This window comes from Hylaeus volcanicus, chromosome 8, assembly GCF_026283585.1.
Source record: "Hylaeus volcanicus isolate JK05 chromosome 8, UHH_iyHylVolc1.0_haploid, whole genome shotgun sequence".
Classification (NCBI taxonomy): domain Eukaryota; kingdom Metazoa; phylum Arthropoda; class Insecta; order Hymenoptera; family Colletidae; genus Hylaeus; species Hylaeus volcanicus.
Window position 1 is genome coordinate 16,360,744 of NC_071983.1, and position 16,479 is coordinate 16,377,222.

General features: G+C 38.8%; 1 protein-coding gene across 15 annotated transcripts in view; it reads left to right on the forward strand.

The window, feature by feature from the left end:
* Positions 1-16,479, forward strand: part of LOC128880862 (tyrosine-protein phosphatase Lar) — a 589,166-nt gene that overhangs the window by 411,539 nt on the left and 161,148 nt on the right. For all 15 annotated transcript variants that reach the window (XM_054131372.1, XM_054131374.1, XM_054131368.1 and 12 more), the window contains 2 exons: positions 835-966; positions 6,348-6,506. In XM_054131372.1, coding sequence (XP_053987347.1) covers positions 835-966; positions 6,348-6,506 — 291 coding nt within the window. The remainder of the gene's footprint in view (positions 1-834; positions 967-6,347; positions 6,507-16,479) is intronic.

A 16,479-nucleotide genomic window follows, 5' to 3' on the forward strand; every position in this document is an offset into this window, starting at 1 on the left:
AAGTTTTACACGATGCGCGTACATACTCGTGCTCTCGTTTCATGGATCATATTTTTGTTATTACAACGAGCGTAGCAATGAGACCTTTTTCACATTATAAACCCAGTGGTTGGTCCATGTAAAACAATTACAAAATTACGTCATCCCGAGCACGTTTCTGAATAATGCATTTCAACTGTCCATACATTTTCCCCTTCGAATTAACGAAACATTTAACTAAGGATAACTTCCTCTCCCTGTACTTTCCATTCTGTGTTCAATGAAATATTAAGACGATTATTAATAAATGCTATAATAAATTCATTCAAAAACGAAGTATTCTATTTTTCAAGCTCGTCAAAAAAACCCTCGATCCGGAGATTCTCAGATTTCAGCGATGTAACAATTTTTCCCGACCGATCCGAGGGTTGCTCGATTTCCCGCGGTGGCAAATTTCGTTTATCGAGTTTACACGGCCCCGCTGCGATATCGAATTCAGGCATACGCGGACCATGGTTTTTCGCTTTCAATTATTCAGTTTTCCATCTGTCTTTTCGATCACGAACGCCAACCGAACCGATGCGATCGATCCGGTCGCGAACGTTCATCGACGATTGGCGAACGACAACTCGAGACGATCCTCGCTCTTTTTCTTCGACCAGGAAATACCGTATCTGTGCCCCGGGTAATTTGCTTACTCCTGCCCGGCAGCAGCGAGTTCTTTCAGAGACGTTTCTCGATATACCGAGGGTTCTCTTGCGTTTATTAACTCGGGAGAGCAACGGTGGCCGTCGAAGCGGCCCGAAGGGACGACTCGACTCTAATCAAAGGCTTCCCTTGATCTTGTGCTCGCAGGTCCACCGACGATCCTGGTGAGGCCGCAATCGCAGCAGGTGAAGGCAGGCGGAATAGCGAGCTTCTACTGCACGGCGGAGGGAGCCCCGCCGCCCCAGATCCATTGGAGGAAGAACGGAAAGAAAGTTTCCCGTAAGTTTTCGCTTTTCACCCTTTCCTCCTTGCCTTCTGTCCGCTTTCGAAACTTTCCACGAGCCTTTCCTCGCCGACTCTCTCTCGGCTCCCCCTGAACGCGACCGTACCCTCTCCAACCCCGCGCAGATGTCGTCGATACGTATATTCAGCGTGACATACGGGGAAGAAGACGCCTACGTGTGTGTTCTGTGTCTTCCAAAGTTATAGTTATGCCGAAAAATACTCCGCGAGTAATTTTAATACTTTCAGTGCCAGGCATACTCACGGAAATACTTATGCAGCTAAAATTTTATTCTTATACAATTGTAAACTGTGTAATCTAACATTTGAGTTGGTACTTAGTTCTCCAACCCGATCGAAATTCACGAATCCTACCCAGACTTGTTTTTGTTTAACGCATGATCTTCAGAAGTAATTTGTAAATTCCTTGACGTGACGATAAACGTGTTACTTGGTATGAATGATGACTACAAAGTTGGGGAGCGACACCTGTTTTATTTTTTCACTGTTGAGAGCTTGATTGAGATTCATATAATAGGGAACGATTGCTCGGATAAGTCAGCACTGAATAGTTGTACGAAATAAAATTATATTTGACGCTAGGTTTACGAATCACGGTCCGTTTTTACCCATTCCTATTTTCACTAACTATTACAAAAACCGTTTATATTTATCAGTAACCATTTATGATGACTTTGATCTATATAAAAAGACAAGCATGTACTCAGATTCATTTCTGTTCAAGCCTGCTAAATAACTTTACTAAATTTACTTAATTTATTGACGTTAAACCTACGACGATCGGTGAAGTGACTGTTTTCAAACTTTTGTATATACAATGGGTGTAGAAAGTATTCGTACACCGATCAATTTCCAAAAGAAACTGTGTAAAATTGTAATTTATTAATCTATTTTTTATAAACAATGACATTCTACATATTCTCGGAAATCTCTAGAATAGATAGATTACAAAAAAATAGCTATTTATATAAGTTACAAGAAATTAACAAAAAAAAAACAATTAATCGATAGAAATATTGAAGCAATAAATATTCGCACAACTGTTTAATTTTTAAAACTTGATTAAAAAGAAAAAGAAATTTACATTAATTTATAAGTATATAATACTTCCTTCGTGGGATTTCCTTTTGATTTGATAATTATTGTAACTCTTCTAAGCGTTAAATTAACTAAATTATTAGTTATTCGAAGTGGGATCTTTTTCCATTCCTCTATTAGAGCCTTTTTTAAAAGTACTTTACTGAAAATTTGATGTTTTCTAATTCGTACGGAGCAATAAACTAATGTGTTTACGTTACAAACTCTACTGTAAATGGTTCGTCATAAGAATCGTACAAATACTTATTGCTTCTATACTTTTACCTACTTTTCGCAAATTTTTGTTAATTTCACAAATTATAGTAACTAGTAAATGGTGTTTGGACTATATCAATCTTAGAGACTTCCGAGAATTTGTAAAATATCATTGATTATAAAAAAAGAAGTTAAGAAACTACAATTCCACACAAAAGTTTTTTGGGAAATTGATCGGTGTACGAATACATTCTACACCCACTGTATGTACATATTTCTTCTATGCGTCATCATTCAATTTAGTTCCACGTAAAATATTTTTGCATTTAATTGAAAAACGCGTCGTTAAGACAAGTCACTTGTCCCATCACGGTAGAAATATTAGAGGAACCAAAAAGTAATGTCATTTTTTTTAACATCAAATTCGAACGAATATATTCTTAATAAGTTTCTATAAATCAATTATGTAATCACCCTCGTTGTCAACAGCCTTTTGTCATCTAGTATATAGATTTTTATTGTCAGATCGATAGAAATCAATGAGCTGATGGATAATAAACAAGAATTGAGATTCGCAGAAAGGACATTACTTTCCGGACCACCTACTAGTTACAAATGAACGTTGATATTTTTGATGTTGAAGCTTCGCTTCAGTAACAAAAATCTGCTAAGAAATCTTTGTAAACCTAGTGTTAAAAGTACGCAGAGGTAGTTCATTATTCAGAAGAATGAAGAAAAAGTATCTTCGTTTTGCTTTTAATTTTCTGTTCGTTATCACTCCTATCGTTCCCGAGCATAATTCTACAGTTCCCTTCAATTCAAGTTACCCCAGTGTGAAAAGCATTTAATAATAAGAAAAGGTGCGGTAAAAGGTTAACTTCTGAGATACATACACCCTATTTAATCCTACCAAATTTTACTGGAGAAATGTACAACCCAAGGTATAACAAAAATAGTCAGAGTAGCGCAATTAACCCCCGTCTTCTAGCACCTTGGAAGTATCAGAATACCGTGACAAAGGGCACGCCAGGATCCATTCGCGACTGTGCCACGCTGCATCGGGCGGCAATCGCACGGTAATCCGACTCCTCGCTCGTTTCAGCTTCCGGTTCCGGTTTCTGTTTCACAACGACGTCGCATTTTCGTCGAGCTTTTACCGTTCCTTATCCCCCTGTACCGTCGCCTCGCGCGTCACGCTCGGTTCTCGTCTTTTCATTCCGAGTAAATTTCGCGCTCGCCCGACTCGGAAGCGCCGGCTGTCGCCCGTGAGTAGAGAGCGAGTCTTGTTTCAAGAGTTTCGGAAACTGGCCAGATCGGTCCGGCGTCTAGTCTCACTTGGGCGTGTTCTCGCGACTCGTCCAAGTAGACACGTCGCAATTCTCCCTCTCTCGAGGGTGATTCGATTATCTTGGCCGTCGGCTTCGCTCGAGCGTAAACCGAGCGTCGCGTGTTTGTTCGCCGCTGTTAGTCTCGCTCGATTCGGTAAATCGATATCCGGTTCGCGCTCGATTCGTCTATTCGCTCGAGGATGGCTATCGATGCCGTCACACTGCGACGAAACGCCCATTATCAGAAATAATAAAGAGACAAAGTAGCGATCGATCCGTTAGGACGTGGACGTGGAAAGAAACGGGATACTTCGGGCGAGAATCTAGCGGAAACGTAGTGGAGGACGTGTTTACTTGTTGGAAAGAATACGTGTCACGGGGGTGTATATCGAAGACCACGTGGCGATTTGGAGGAAGTTCGTGTGTAGTAAATAGATTTTGCAAGAGGTTGACGCGTTGGCTGCCAAAGTAAAATTCGTGAAATTTCCATCCAAGTTAAAATTTCGTCTCGAGACTATTCAAGATTAGATAATTTAGCGTTTGTACTTAATTCTTTAACTTATTTACTTAGAAAAATTCTATTAAAATTTATTTTCAATATCGTTCCACGTTTGGAATTCATTTCTTCAGTTTTTTGTTGAAAAGTCCTGTCGCCTGTGTTTTACTGGAATGTCACGGAAATAAAAGCGTGCAACTAAGTGATTCCAATGCTCGCGCACAGAGATATTTTCAGCCCTCGTCTTTGAAGGTTAATCGTAACCTTAAAACAGATGCATGAATTGCAGCAATTCAAAGCTATTTCCTGAATAAAAACCAATAAATTGTCCCCCTAGCTATGTCAGCCTATTTTCAAATATTCCCCAAGGATTCCTCCATTCCGCTACGATAATAACTAGACTGCGTCTGTTTATACATTTATAGCAAATGAATAAATGGTGGAATCTATGCGAGTGTGCACAAATTCAGAAATATGTAAAATATCGAGAATGATATACACGTTATACCATTTCGAAATCAAAACATATTTTCATGTATGTTTCAATTAATTTTCTGTATCTGTGAGGATATGTATTTGCACAAACGATCCGTCTAATAATAACAACGTTTACCCTCTGCAAAACATTAAAAAAGACCGTCTAAATGTAAACAGTGTCAGATAGAGCCGAGTCTGAATCTACAACGGGTATCTTGTCGCGTGAATTTCGACTACTCGATAGGTTTCGATTCGGAAAGCGACGGCAGCTTCGAGCCGCGATATTAATCGAGTTTGCCAACGATCGACGGACGACTGTTCGTCGAGGCGAGTTCCATTTACGCGGTCGCGAACCCGTGGTACCGGAACCGGAATTTATTCGGGGAGAGCGCGCGGCCCGATTAACCGTTGGAAATCCTCAACGCCGCGAAAAATCGCGCCGGTTAACGCCGAGTGGTCGCTTTTACCTCGGCCTCCGACGATTGTCACCGATTTTCGAATCGATTCGCGACCCCCGCAGAAACTCGCTGATCCAGCGAAACGATGATAACGAACTTGGCGGTCCGCGTTTCAGGAGCACGAGTTAGACCTTCGTTTCTAATAAAGGGATCGGGGCGAATTATCACGATTGCGCCACTTAAATAGCTTGGAAACTATTCGCTACTAATCTGCACGACTAGACCACCTTTTTAATGGAAGCATGCAAGCGAATCATCAAAATGGTGGCATTTAAATATCTTGTTGCCTATTTGCTATTAATTTGCACGAGTTGAATGAGTTGCCAAGCTCACACCACTTGGGATACACTATCTTTTTAGTTGAAATCCATAAAGATCTGAATTAAGAAAAAAATACGAAGCTTTCTATACAGAGCGACATGTTTTATCCTACACCTAGAATATTTTACTTTGCCCAACGCGTAGAATGTGGGATTCTATTTTTAGTGAGGATGAGGGGGAGGTGAATAAAGACACTATTGAACGAAAACGAAATAATATTTAATTAAAGAATTATGGTATTTCTCGGATGCTCGCGATCGACTGTGGATCGTGGGTTCGAATCCCCGTGTCTTATTTTTCGTTTAGACTCCTACACAGAATACTCTGTCTTCTTAGTTGAAATACATCAAGAAAAAAATTTAAAAAAAAAATACAAAGCTATCTTTGCACCCTATTTATACACCAGACCAGAAGTCACTTTCTTAGCCTCTCGATAGATCCACCTCCTGCCCTAATTCCTCGAACTAATCGAAACCCAGGAAACGCAGAAATCGACGCTTACACGCTCCTCGAAACATACTCGTATGCTATTAATTTCCACGAGATGGAAAAGTTGCCAAGCTCACACCATTTGGGATACTCTATCTTATTATTTGAAATCCATAAAGAACAAAATTAAGAAAAAAAAAACCCAAAGTTATCTATACACCCTATTTTTCAAGACCAGAAGTCACTTTCTTAGCCTCTCGATAAATCCACATCCTGCCCTAATTCCTTGAACTAATCGAAACCCAGGAAACGGAGAAATCGACGCTTACACGGACCTCTAAACGTTCTCGCATGCCGCGATTCCAATTTCAGAGGAGCGAGTTTCGAGTTCGTAGACAACGTCGGTCGACGATGACGTTCGATTATTCGATTTCGAATACGAAACAGGAGACTACGTGACAATCGTTTCCCTGTCCTCGCGTCTGTCTACCCTTAACGTCCCCCTCGTCTTTTTATTTCTCTCGGTTCACCTGAATCTTTCGTGTTATGCCGCAGAGGCTCAGGCACGGTACGTGGTGCAGAACTATGAAAACGGAGCTTTACTACGGATCGAACCTGTCAGAGCGGGCCGCGACAACACCCAGTTCGAGTGTCTTGCCGAGAATGGAGTCGGGGACGCCGTGTCAGCCGAGGCGCAGCTCAAAGTCTACGAAGGTACGTGCAACTATGGCATTTTTTCGTTAACGAACGATACATCGAGATGGAAATTTCACTCGATCTACGACAGAGAGGCATGAAACCTCCAGCAGAACTAAAATTTTGCGACAGCGGGGTGGTTTCCTCGAAAGTTGGATTCATTGTTGTACTCCGATTTTTGGAGGAATTTTATATTCAACTTGAAGCAACGCTATTGCAGCCTATACGATTTTATTTTGCATTTTTTGGAATTTTGTTTTAAATTACATTGGGTTGTCTGGAAAGTCCATGTTGATTTTTGGTAGGCAGGTCTGAATATATCGGAATGGTTGAAACTGAATAACACGTACAGTCAGTGTAAGAAGTATTCGTACAGCAAGCAATTTAAAACAAATGGTTCCTGTACGAATATTTATTACACTGACTGTGTACATCCCTTAAAAGGTGGAAAGCTTGTGGAACAAAATGGTACTTTTTCTTAAAAATTGACACGAACTTTCTGGACAACTCAATATGATAACTTAATGAGTAGATTACACCAGAAATATATAATAGAAGCACAAAATGATCCATATTTTCTAATGATAAAATTGTAAATTTTTTAAATTATATTCAGAACGAACGGTTTTTCCATCGTACTGTTAGCACTGTTAATCCTATACATACCCCTGTGTATGCTATTTGGTTTTCTGTATTACTCACAAGGAAAGCTTTTTAGGTGTCCGCCTCCGATTGTTTTGATTTTTGGATATGTTTTAAAGGACCGAAAAATAATACGTATTTTTTTACTTGGCCCGTTTTCATATTTAAGTGGTGAAACGACCCCCTAAAGTTTCAACTGCAATAGGCTATCTCCGAAACTATCATCCATAGAAGAAAACTTTTTAAGGAAAAGTTTCATGGTTTTCTATCTGCATATAAAATCTGGCCCTAAATTTTGTAAAAGATAATTTGTTTATAATAATAGCCTATTACAGGTTAAACTTTAAGGGGCCGTTTCACCCTCTAAATATGAAAACGGGCCAATATAAAAAAATACGTCTATCTTATTTTTCGATCCTTTAAAACATATCCAAATGTTAAAACAATCGGAGGCGGACATTCAAAAAGCTTTCCTTGCCAGTAAAACTGCGTTACGTGTTAATTGTAAAAGAATACCTGCCTACTTTTTCACCTATTTTTATCGGAATTTACTGGAGCGTTATCGAAAAGTCTACGTTTCTATTTTCTTCCGCGAATAAGAGAATCTAGCACGAGGTGTAAATGACCAGTGACCTTAAGGGGGGAGGGTCAAGTAAACAACCGCTTTTTCGCGGATTATTTTTGAAGAGTGCGTAATATATATTTATTTACAACTAATTACTTGCATCTAGATAATTTATATAATTTTTTTTATGTAAGAATATTCATAAATAAATGAACAGCAGCTGTTTGAAGTTGGCTTCTCGAAAATGCGCCGTGCAACGCACAGATCACTCTAATTATTTGAAATCAAAAATCCACCAATTCTTCGTTAATATATAGTAATCCACTTTGCATCAACCTAGATTAAAAGAAAAAAATTTTTAATTTAAAATTTCACGCCACGTTAAAAAAATGTTGTTATAAAAAAATTATTAAAAACATTCTTTATTTCAATTTTTATAAAAACCTTTAGGTTAATGCAACGGAGAATAGTTTAAGGAATATTTTGTGCAAAGTTTCATAGCAATCGGCTGAGAAACCTCTAAGCTACATTGCACGGCACGCGAAATTTTGTGTTTTTGAGAAAAATGCATTTAAAGTTTCCAGATCTAAAAATAATCCTTCGTGTACGGTTCGGAGCGCATCACTTTAATGGCTCTGTAGGTACACTTAGACTTCGAAGTTTTAGCTGAAATGGTCGGAGCACATTCTCCAGGTGGTAAACTAATTTTCTAAACAAAAAAAAAAAGCAGGTCAAAATTTTGAATTTTACTTGTCCCTTCCCCCTTAAATATCAAAGTCGACGTAAAAAGTGGCTAACGTGAATGTCATAAATATATATATATATATAGACGGTCGCCACAATTCTATGATCTCGCAGCGTGGTTAAATTGAGCGTTTTCAATGGAAGGTTCGTAATTGTCGACAAGGATATACATAGGCTGACCTACTCCGCGAGCCGTTATCCTCTGAAACTTATATTGCACTCTTTCGAGGAGTGCTGTATACGAAGTGTTCCATTTAAATCGCTCTCCTCGAATATCGAATGTTTCGCATAAAAGTTGAACACGGAGATGGACGAGTTACGCGAAAAATGTTTCCTATTCAAAATTACTAACTCTTTCTTATCAGAAATTCAATTTTCTCTTCGCCCTTTCCTTCAACAATTATCGTCTCGTTTCGTTCAAAGGTCGTGTGATTTAAAAGAAAGAAATAATTGCAGAAAAGAAGTGGAAAGAAAAGAGCAAAAAATCTCGTTTCGAGCGTCGAACCGCGATGATGCGAACGGAGGGAAAGGGAGCGACTGCCACGGATGTGGCCAAGGACGTTGGGGGTTGAAAAGAAGGGAACGAAGCGTAAAAACGAGAATCTCCTTGGAACGGTTTCTCGCCACGGAACGGTTCTTTCTCTTTTTCCGTAGGAAGAATACGAGAAATTGCGAGCAAAAATATCCGCCGTTCCGAAGTTGGAATCGAATTAAAAAGCTGGCCGAGCCAATTAAGGCGTTTCGCGAAAGTTTAAGAGATTCTTGCCGGAAAAGGGTAAGCTTTCCCGCTGCACGGCGGCTGGTGGAGGTTCCTTTTTTTATTTCTATTACGTCGCCTTCCGCTTGGTCGCCGAACTGGGCGCCATTAAGCTGTTCGCTGTTCCGTATAAATAGAAAGGAAAAAAAAGATCGCCCACCGGACCCGAGGCACGGAAGAAGAAGAAGAAGAAAGGCTTCGTTTAATTTCAACAAAATTTAGCTCGTTATCTCGCCGCACCCGTTCGCGGGTCGTTGGCGATCTCGATCGTTTCTATTTTACTTCGACTTCGGGAACACTGCTGCGCCACACGTTTCGACAGAAAAAAATCAACCTCGAACAAAAATGGAGGGAGTGGACGTTCGTTCCTCGCGTTTTAAAACTTTTATATTGCGTCGTAACGATACTCTTCTTTTTCCGAGTAAGAATATGGAAAAGAATCATATTAGCTCATCCCGTAATTAACCCTTTGCACTCGAGAGGTGACTCTCAGTCACCAATAGGTTTCACGCAGCAACTCTACAATACCTAGTGTTTCTTTAGGTTTAATTTTTTTGGAGCTCGAAGTGTCGATAAAATGATTGTTGGCGAGGTAAAGGTGACCTTATTCTCAAATCTAGATAGCTTAGAATTCATGGCAATAGAATGCTAAGAAACATCTCGAGTTGCTGGCAGATCCCAGAAAAAATGGCCTTGAGTGCAAAGGGTCAATGTCTCTTACGTTAGTGTAAAGAAACATTTTTCTCCGCATCTTGACGATGTATATATCGAAATTTTGCTTTATCTCTCTAAAAAAAGTGCCCTCTTGGCAGACTACAACGTGCGATAAAAAATGAAATCGATAAATCGATTTTTGTCGTTCATAAATTGAATTTTGAAATGAGCCTGAGCAAAGACGTTAATGCATTTATGATTAAATTAAACGTAAGTTTAGATTCCTTTTAGCAAAAGTTAGCGTTGGAAAATGACATTAGTTAGGGGATGACCTAATAAATACCTTATTAAAGACTTTTTTAATAAATACCTAGGAAGGTAATGATGTCCTCGTAGAAGTATTCATCGTGGAAGAATTCCAACCAAGGGAGTAGAAATCAGTAACCACGTAGAAGGTATCAGTGGAGACCAGTGGAGATAGCCAGTAGGCGGTGTGGTCGGCATGCGTAGTCGGATGAGGTAGGTTGTGGTCAGTTGTAGTGAGCAGAGGTCCGCGCAGCACCAGGAAGACCAAAGAGTGTCCAAACACATTCGGAAAATACACGCGATGTAGCACGATCCGTCCCGCACGATGGATTTACGTGAACTGATCGGTTATGCCACGCCTTAATCGAGTCAAGGTAACAAAAACACAAAAACAAAGTCGCTGGAAAATTCCGGTTAGCTACCCACTTAATCCATTTCCACGAATTCTGCGAACATCTTGCGAGGCAAGAACAAAGGACTATTGAATTATCTAGCGACCTTGTGTTTGTGTCTCTCCCCTTGACTCGACTGAGGCATGTCAGAAACAAACAATTCATGCGATTCTATCGGGTGAAACGAAAATGCGCTACTTTGGTGTGTTTTCTGAATAATTTTGGTCACTCTCTGGCCCTGTATTGACCCCTACTGATAACCACAGTCGACCACTGGCTACTGGTACCTTCCACGGGGCCACTGATTTCTACTCTCTTAACTGGTATTTTCAACGATGACGATGTATTCAGAACTTTTGTTTTATGTTCCTACTCATGAAAATAAGAGAAAATCAATGACGTACGATTAGATAAAATCTTTAACCTCTTGATGCCCTTGGCCACATATGTGAACGTTTAATTTTTTTATAATTATAATTACTGTCAATAATGAAAAGAACAAAAATTTGATAATGACTTATTCACTACAGAATCCCTCAACATGAGGAGTAAAAATGTTATACAGTGGGTCAAAAAAGTATTGGCACACCCAGTTTTCTTTGAATATCTTTATAAATGCGCTTTGAATATCTTTATATTCAATTATTCAATTATATTCAATATTAACTATGTTTATAAGTGTCTTTTGACACACATAAATAGTATGTTTATTGAGAGTTCTAAGTTATTTGTTATAAGGAAGTAAAGTAAAAAAAAACGAAAAATCTATAGTAAAAAAAGTATTGGCACACGTATGGTTTTGCTTTAAGGACATGTGTTACTCGCTTTGGTACGTGACAAATTCGGTTCTAGGAACATAACGATAAACAGAACCTGCTGTTATGAATCTCTTTCTCGTTGTCAGTTAACACGATCAGTCTGTGTTTACACTTTGAACAACAATCGTGACTACGAAGAAGAGCGAGTTATCATTGTGCGTGCGAAATAAAATTATTGTATTACACAAAAGTGGTGAAAGTTACCGAAAAATCGGCGATTCGTTAAATTTAAGTTTCTCGGCAGTAAGAAGTGTAGTAACAAAATTTAAGGAAACTGGTAGCGTCGAGAACAAATCGCGATCAGGTCGCCCGAAAGTACTTACAACTAGAGAACGAAGAGATATCGTTAAAGAAGCAATAAAAACTCCTTTTGTAAGTGCCAAAAGTTTAGTTGTTGACATCGCAACATATTCGGGAAAAGAAGTGAGTGCCAAAACAGTCCGAAATGTCTTACATTCTGCGAAAATTTATGGTGGAGCAGCGAGAAAAAAAACCCGTTCATTAATGAGAAGAATCGGGAGAAACGACTCGGGTTTGCAAAAATATATATAAGTAAAACAATGGAATTTTGGAAGACGGTTATTTTCTCAGATGAAAGCAAGTTTAATCTTTTCGGGTCTGATGGAAAAAGATTTGTATGGAGGAAACCGAACACCGAATTAAATCAAAAGAATATTATACCTACAGTGAAACACGGTGGTGGTCATGTCATGGTATGGGGCTGCATGTCGTACCATGGAGTTGAAAATTTGGTTTTTATTGAGGGTACAATGGATGCTGGCGTCTATATTGACGTGTTGCGAAATAAGTTATTAACAAGTGCAATAAAAATGGGCATAAACGGAACGTTTCGTTTCCAACAAGACAATGTCCCGAAGCACACGGCAAGAAAAACAAGGGAGTAGTTATTATATAATGTAGCGAAACAACTCCCTACACCACCTCAATCGCCGGATATTAACCCGATAGAAAATCTTTGGCATATTTTAGATTTAAAAATTCGCAAAACGAAAATTAAAAATAAAAATGGCTTAAAAGCGACGCTGTTAGAAGAGTGGTCTAACATTCCATCGGAACTTACACAAAAACTTGTCGAATCGATACCTACCTAATCGATTACAGGCCGTAATTAAGACCAAAGGCATGCACACCAAATATTAAGTAAGCTCAATATTGTTCATATTGTTTATTATTGTACTTTCCTTAATAACACTGTACGTGTGCCAATACTTTTTTTAATATGGATTTTTCGTTTTTTGTACTTTACTTCCTTATAACAAATAACTTAGAACTCTCAATAAACATACTATTTATGTGTGTCAAAAGACACTAATAAACGTAGTTAATATTAATAGATTACTTGATAGTTACAGATATTCAAAGAAAACTGGATGTGCCAATACTTTTTTGACTCACTGTACATAGTTAGGCTGAACTGATAATGTTATTTCCGATGTACAGATATAAAAAAAGCGTGAAGAAAAATCGTTCCTGAAGATGTTAACTCATTTTCATTAAACGAACCGTTGACACTGTCAAAGTAAAAGTAATGCAAGCTCATTTCTATTCTATAGACACTTACAGACGATTCCTTAAGAATGAAGGATTTCAAATACACGCTTCTGATTACCTAAACATAAATCCAACAAAGAGAAACTTAAGTTACACGTAGCAAGTGTAGTGTTATCACTAATTTAGAATCGTTATATTAACCCGTCAATTCCTGAAAATGTCATGACCGATTTTTAAAAAATCTTGTTTACAAATTTTTTTATACTACCAATAAATCATTTTATAATAACGTTATAATCAAACAATAATTATTCTTCAAAATAAATGCCATCGCTTCTGATAGTTTTCATCCATCAATCTGCCAATTGTTCAATTCCGATTTGGATCAAATGTCACAAAGAATATTAATGTCAAAAATTCAAGCATAAAGTGTCCGAGAATTTATGGGACAACCTAGTAAAAGCGTCTAAATACGCACTCCCTATTTTTATTCAAGTAAAGAATCGTTTGGATTCGCGTACACTTTGACAACATATGAGGGTACCTCGTAGCTTCATTAGCTCCCTCCTCCCCTCTTCTACTAATTTCCTCTGTGCGTTTTATCACGGATCCCAACAAAAAGTAATTAACAGCGTCGAAGCTCGACTCTACCATCGATGCTTTATCGAGTAGGGCAGCAATCGCCCCAGCTGGTATTTTTCGCTTACGCGTCGCGTCGCGTTGCGTCTACCTAACGAAATTCTAACTTCGGTAACGCGATCTTCTCGAGTGGCTGAAAAGTTCTCTAATTAAAAGCGTGGTACAACTTTTCGATGTTGCTCCAACGCCGATCGAATACGGCGCGGTTTAAAGGCGATTCACCGACCAATCCCGCTATTACTAATTGTGAACGACAAACTAAATCGCGAAGCTTGCCGCGAGCTAAGCGCTTTTTCACCTGGAGAGGTCGCGCGCGATTAATCACCCACCCCCCCCCATCCCTGCGCAATTCTCCCTTTTTCGCAGAGTTTTTCGTTTACCACGAGCTTCGTGGATGTGTATTAACGCGCATGAAATATCGTCTTTTTTTCGATCGGATTTTTAAAACCAAGAAATGTTTTTTTTTTCTTCTCGTTTCGAAATTTCCCTGCATTAGTCGAGGAGTAGCTTCCCGACGATTTTTCTGCGAGGCATCGACTCGATGGAAATCGCGAAATGGCAACCCTGACATGCGGCTAGCTTTGCTTGATTTGGAAACATTATTTCAAATGGCATGTTATATTATTCCATAATGGTTTGATGCAGTTGAGAAACTGTTCTTCAAAATTGTATCGGGCGAAACCATAAGTACGTGATCAGAGGTAACAGTAAGCGAAACTCGTGAAATTTTAATTGAAATGAAAATAAGAAATATTCTGATGTTGCCTGGTGTTCTGTCACTTCTATCGTCGTTTTCAGTGGAACGATTACTGACTTTCGCGATGTTTGGAGTCTGTATTCTTATTATTATGAATTACTTTTTCAACAGTAACTTGTTTGACTACATGTAACAGTGTCTTTGTATCGGTGTATGTATGTATCTGTTTGTAGTTACAAGGTATTACTTTCGCATCTTATAGTCCATCCGAAAGACACCTCTATATACATCCTATAGATCATAGGTTCCCAACCTTTCTTGGCCCACCGCCCCCTTTTTAACCGACTTCGAAAAGGAGGAGGTTACTCAATTCGATATGTATATATATTTTTTTTCAAACAGTGATTCGACGGCGCCTCCTTTAAGGTGAAATATACTATATTACTACATTATACGTACATTTAAAAACAAGGACCGGTTTTTATTAAAATTACTTTATTGAAAGATATTAACATGTTGATGTATTGTTTAAAATTTGATAAACAAATATATATTATTAACAAAATTAATATAATATTATTAATGAGAAGGCTGAGCTTGGTGTAACGATAATAATTTTTCGATATTTGGTGTCAGATTTGTCATCAGCAATCTTAAATCGCCGCGTTCCACTATTGACAATCTGTTTCTTTTCTTTGTTGCTAAATTGTTGATTACACTGACATTTACAACATTTGTTGAACATTGAAGATATTTGTTAAAACATGCGTTCGAAGATATTTAGTACACATTAATCAAACTTTTGGCGCGTTCTTCCGAGTATGACCCAGGGGGCGGCAGTTGATTCTCAATGTCCCCAAATTTGTCTTCTACCAAAAGTACTCCCTTAGATCTCTTTAACGCCCACCGGTAGGCGGTACCGACCCCGTTGGGGACCTCTGCTATAGATAGATACGAGCTTTATCGATCTCATAACACATTCACGAGTTTCGGGTATTATTACCTCTAACATTTAATTCGAGCAGGCGATCATTAGACTGACTCGAAAAATTATAAAGATCGATTCTTGGACGGAGTCCGTTCCAGCAAATGGATTCGACAGGGTAATGGACCTCCGCGAATATTTCGGGATACTCGCGAGCGTTACCCGTACGCGCTTCGTTATCGAACGCGCATCGGGCGCGATGAATGCCTGGGAGCTCGTATTAAAGCCGCATTCGACTAATGCGGTTAATCGAAGCATGTAACGATGTAATATTGTAACAATGCAACGTCGGCGAGAGTGGTTAAAATTACGCAGGAGACCGGCGGGCAAGAATCGATAATCGTTGCTGCCCGCAGACTCCGAGCGAATCCAAGGATCCCGCGCTTACGTCGTACCCTCGTCAACGTTCGCCTACGAGCGATTTCTCGACGGCCGATCCTCTCGGAACTGGCCAGCTCGCCTTTCGATTTCTTTAAACCTTCGCCCGAGGTTTCGTGCGTTTCCTTTTTGGTACCTCCGTGCTCTCCGCACTCCAATTTCATCAATGCAAAGTCTGGCTTCGCATTGTGTACCTATTTCGAGCAAAGTAGTATGCATATAAATTTCTCCAGTTTATCGTATCGTGCGTTGTACGTGGATGCCGGTAAGGCTGGTATACTTTTCGTAGAAACATTTGAGGTCAATAATCTGGAATGAAAAAAAAAATAAGAGAAAATTGAAAGAGAGTTTTATTCGAAAATTTAGCGATTTTAGTGATATGCGAGCTTCAAGAGTCTAGATGAACTAGACTAGATAAAATAATATACTACACGGTTTGTCTAAAAAGAAACCAAACTTTTGCTATAAAAAGAAAAAAGTACAAGTAAAGTTTTTACACACACGTTTATTTACTCAAAATAATCTCCATCTGCGTCAATACAGCTTGTAGACCGCGTAATTAACATTTCGAAGGACCTTTGCAGCTCCTGTTTTGGTAGCCCGTTTAGTACGCCGGTTTTTTTTTTTTATTATTTATTTATTTATTTATTTATTACGCTGTTAAACCCTAAATTGGATTATCAGCAATATGCACATGTTTGTGCATATTAACGCTAGAACTATATTGGCTTTATAAACATTATCTTATATAATATACAGTGTACTTAGAATCTAAATAACGGTTACAAATATACTTTGTGTCCTTTCAGAAACTTAAAGATTATCATTAGCGGAGAAATGTTAGGTTTGTAAAGAAATATGTCTATCGAGTGCGGTAGGAAGAAGCTAGTACGGCGGTTACA